The sequence below is a fragment of the Entamoeba invadens genome (assembly GCF_000330505.1).
Source record: "Entamoeba invadens IP1 unplaced genomic scaffold scaff_1105074726679, whole genome shotgun sequence".
NCBI lineage: Eukaryota > Evosea > Mastigamoebida > Endamoebidae > Entamoeba > Entamoeba invadens.
In genome coordinates this window covers 19,010-21,354 of record NW_004440319.1, presented here as the reverse complement: position 1 = coordinate 21,354, position 2,345 = coordinate 19,010, and the positions used below count along the sequence as shown (strand labels likewise).

General features: G+C 23.3%; 1 protein-coding gene across 1 annotated transcript; it reads right to left on the bottom strand.

Moving 5' to 3' along the window:
• Positions 1–1,201: 1,201 nt before the first annotated feature.
• On the bottom strand, positions 1,202–1,875 carry EIN_457360 (hypothetical protein; the record flags this gene model as incomplete). The annotated part of the gene is made up of 2 exons (XM_004256240.1): positions 1,202–1,645; positions 1,744–1,875. 2 exons carry the CDS (start codon positions 1,873–1,875, stop codon positions 1,202–1,204), a joined length of 576 nt encoding a protein of 191 aa, XP_004256288.1.
• Between the last annotated feature and the right edge of the window lie 470 nt (positions 1,876–2,345).

The window sequence follows — 2,345 nt, the reverse complement described above, 5'->3', positions numbered from 1 at the left end:
ATGGTGTTTAATATATATATTTTTTATTTTCCCCGTTAGTTATTGTCAAAATGTGTTTGTTTTCATTGTTTGTTTGTGTTTATTGTTTTGAGAATTCAAACACAGTTTTGAAACAAATAATTAAAAATTTGAAACAAAAAAACAAGTTTTTTCAACAATTAGTCATAATTATTGTAAAATAAATCATTTAATGAAACAATTATTCATTAATTTGAAACAATTAATTATTGTTTTGAAACGGTGTTGATTAAAGGTACATTTTTATCATTATTTTGAAAAATAACATTATAATTTTGAAAAAATTATTAAACAAAATGAAACTAACTGTAAATACAAAAATGATACCATAAAATTGGTATAAATTGTTATTTTTGAATATTTATTACATCTATGTGTTACTTTTAACCATTTTTTTAGTCAATAAATTCATTTTTGTTGATCAACCATCATTTCATGTTCTGGATATTCTTCTTTTTTATTTCTAAATATTTTTATACAACTTTGATATTCTTTTAATGAATTTATTACTTACAAAACCTTTTCTATCACATCCAAATTTAGAACTTCCTATTTACAAATTACTTCCATTTCGTTAATACTAAGAACTACCTTTCCACATAATTTAAATTTTTGTTCATCTTGACAAACTAACAATTGAATAATAATTTTCATTCCCAACTTGATATTTTGATACAAAAATATCAAAAAAGTATATCTTTTCGAACTAATATATTTAAAATGTCTTTTTCCTTCCAGCATATAGTCTTAAAATTCAAAAACATTATTTTTCTATCTTATAAATAAATGAACACTATTTAATTGTTTCATCAAATATAAAATCATTAAAATCTGAGAGTAAAGTGGATTTTAAACATCTATACAGACTTTTAACACATTTTACTTTAATATGAAAATACCCAACCTATTTGAGTCAATAATAGTTCAGTTGGCTTACTGAATATATAGAAAATCAACTTAATGATTTATTATTTTTTTCTCATGTGCCAAACTTTTCACTTTCCTTACTATAATAATAATTGAAAATGTATCAAATTTCAATGTAACGTAACGTGTATTATAAAAAACTTATTGATTTGACAAGATGACATACGATATTTAATTATTATTATTTTAAATGTTTTTGCATATAAAAAACTATTAAATTCAATTCTAACTTTTCCATTGTTTAATAAATCAAATATTAAACCATTTGACACCCTTTTTTAGATTTCTTTTTTACACATTCATGATCAAATTCTCCACGTGGATATACGTAGTTGTACAGATCGAGAATTATTTGGTCTTTCAATTCTTTAATTCCAAACCCAGTTTTGTTTGAAACTTCAAAGTATGTTGCATTTAAATTAGTTACTTGAGTCACACATTCTTCATATGAATAGACTCTTTCTTGTAAGTCCGATTTTGTACCAACAACATATCGAAGGTACATTCGTGGAATGTACCTATCTCCATAAGAAAACCAATTTTTTGAATTGTTTATTATGTCCAAGTTGTCGAGTGAAATTACACAAATTAAAACACGTGCGTGATTCCAATAACTTGCATTAAGTGAGCTTTCATCTTCTACTAAATCATAGTATGACAACTCAAAGTTATTGCTATTATATAAAATATTTTGTTGGACCTAACTGTAAGAATTAATGATTTAAATAAAACAAAAAGTTATTATTGTTTTTATTGGAAAATAGTTATATGAAAGTTCAGTTTTTAAGATAAACAAACAAATCTGTCGTCAAATGACACAACTTCATCTGAAAAGGGCAAATCCATGAAGCTTCGAACAAGAGAAGTTTTGCCTGTTTTTTTGTCTCCACAAACACACAATTTAATTATCACTTTTTTTAATTCACTCATGTTGTTTTTTAAATTCAGTTTAATAAATATTTTTGTTTATGTAATTTTGAATATAAAATAAAGTCTGTTTTATATTTAACGATATTCTAAAAATATAACAAAGAAAAGAACTAGACCAAAAAATTAAACCATTATTTACTATACTCAATATCGCAAATTAAAAACCATTTACTATTAATAAAATTGTCATTAATTAAAACTAATGATAAACAAATCTTGAGCATCGACCTTTTTCAAATCACTTGTTGTCGTTTTCAATTTGACATAAATGATAATTTGACATGTCTACTCTATCAAATATGACAACATATTCATTTTGAATAACCTGGTTGACATAGTTTATTTCGTCATATTCACATTTCAAGAAAATATATCATTCGTTTTGGCTTTATAAATTTTTAGTTGTCAAGCAATTTTTTGTTATTTTTAACACACTTTTTTAAAAAAAGAACAAAAATATACAGTATTTT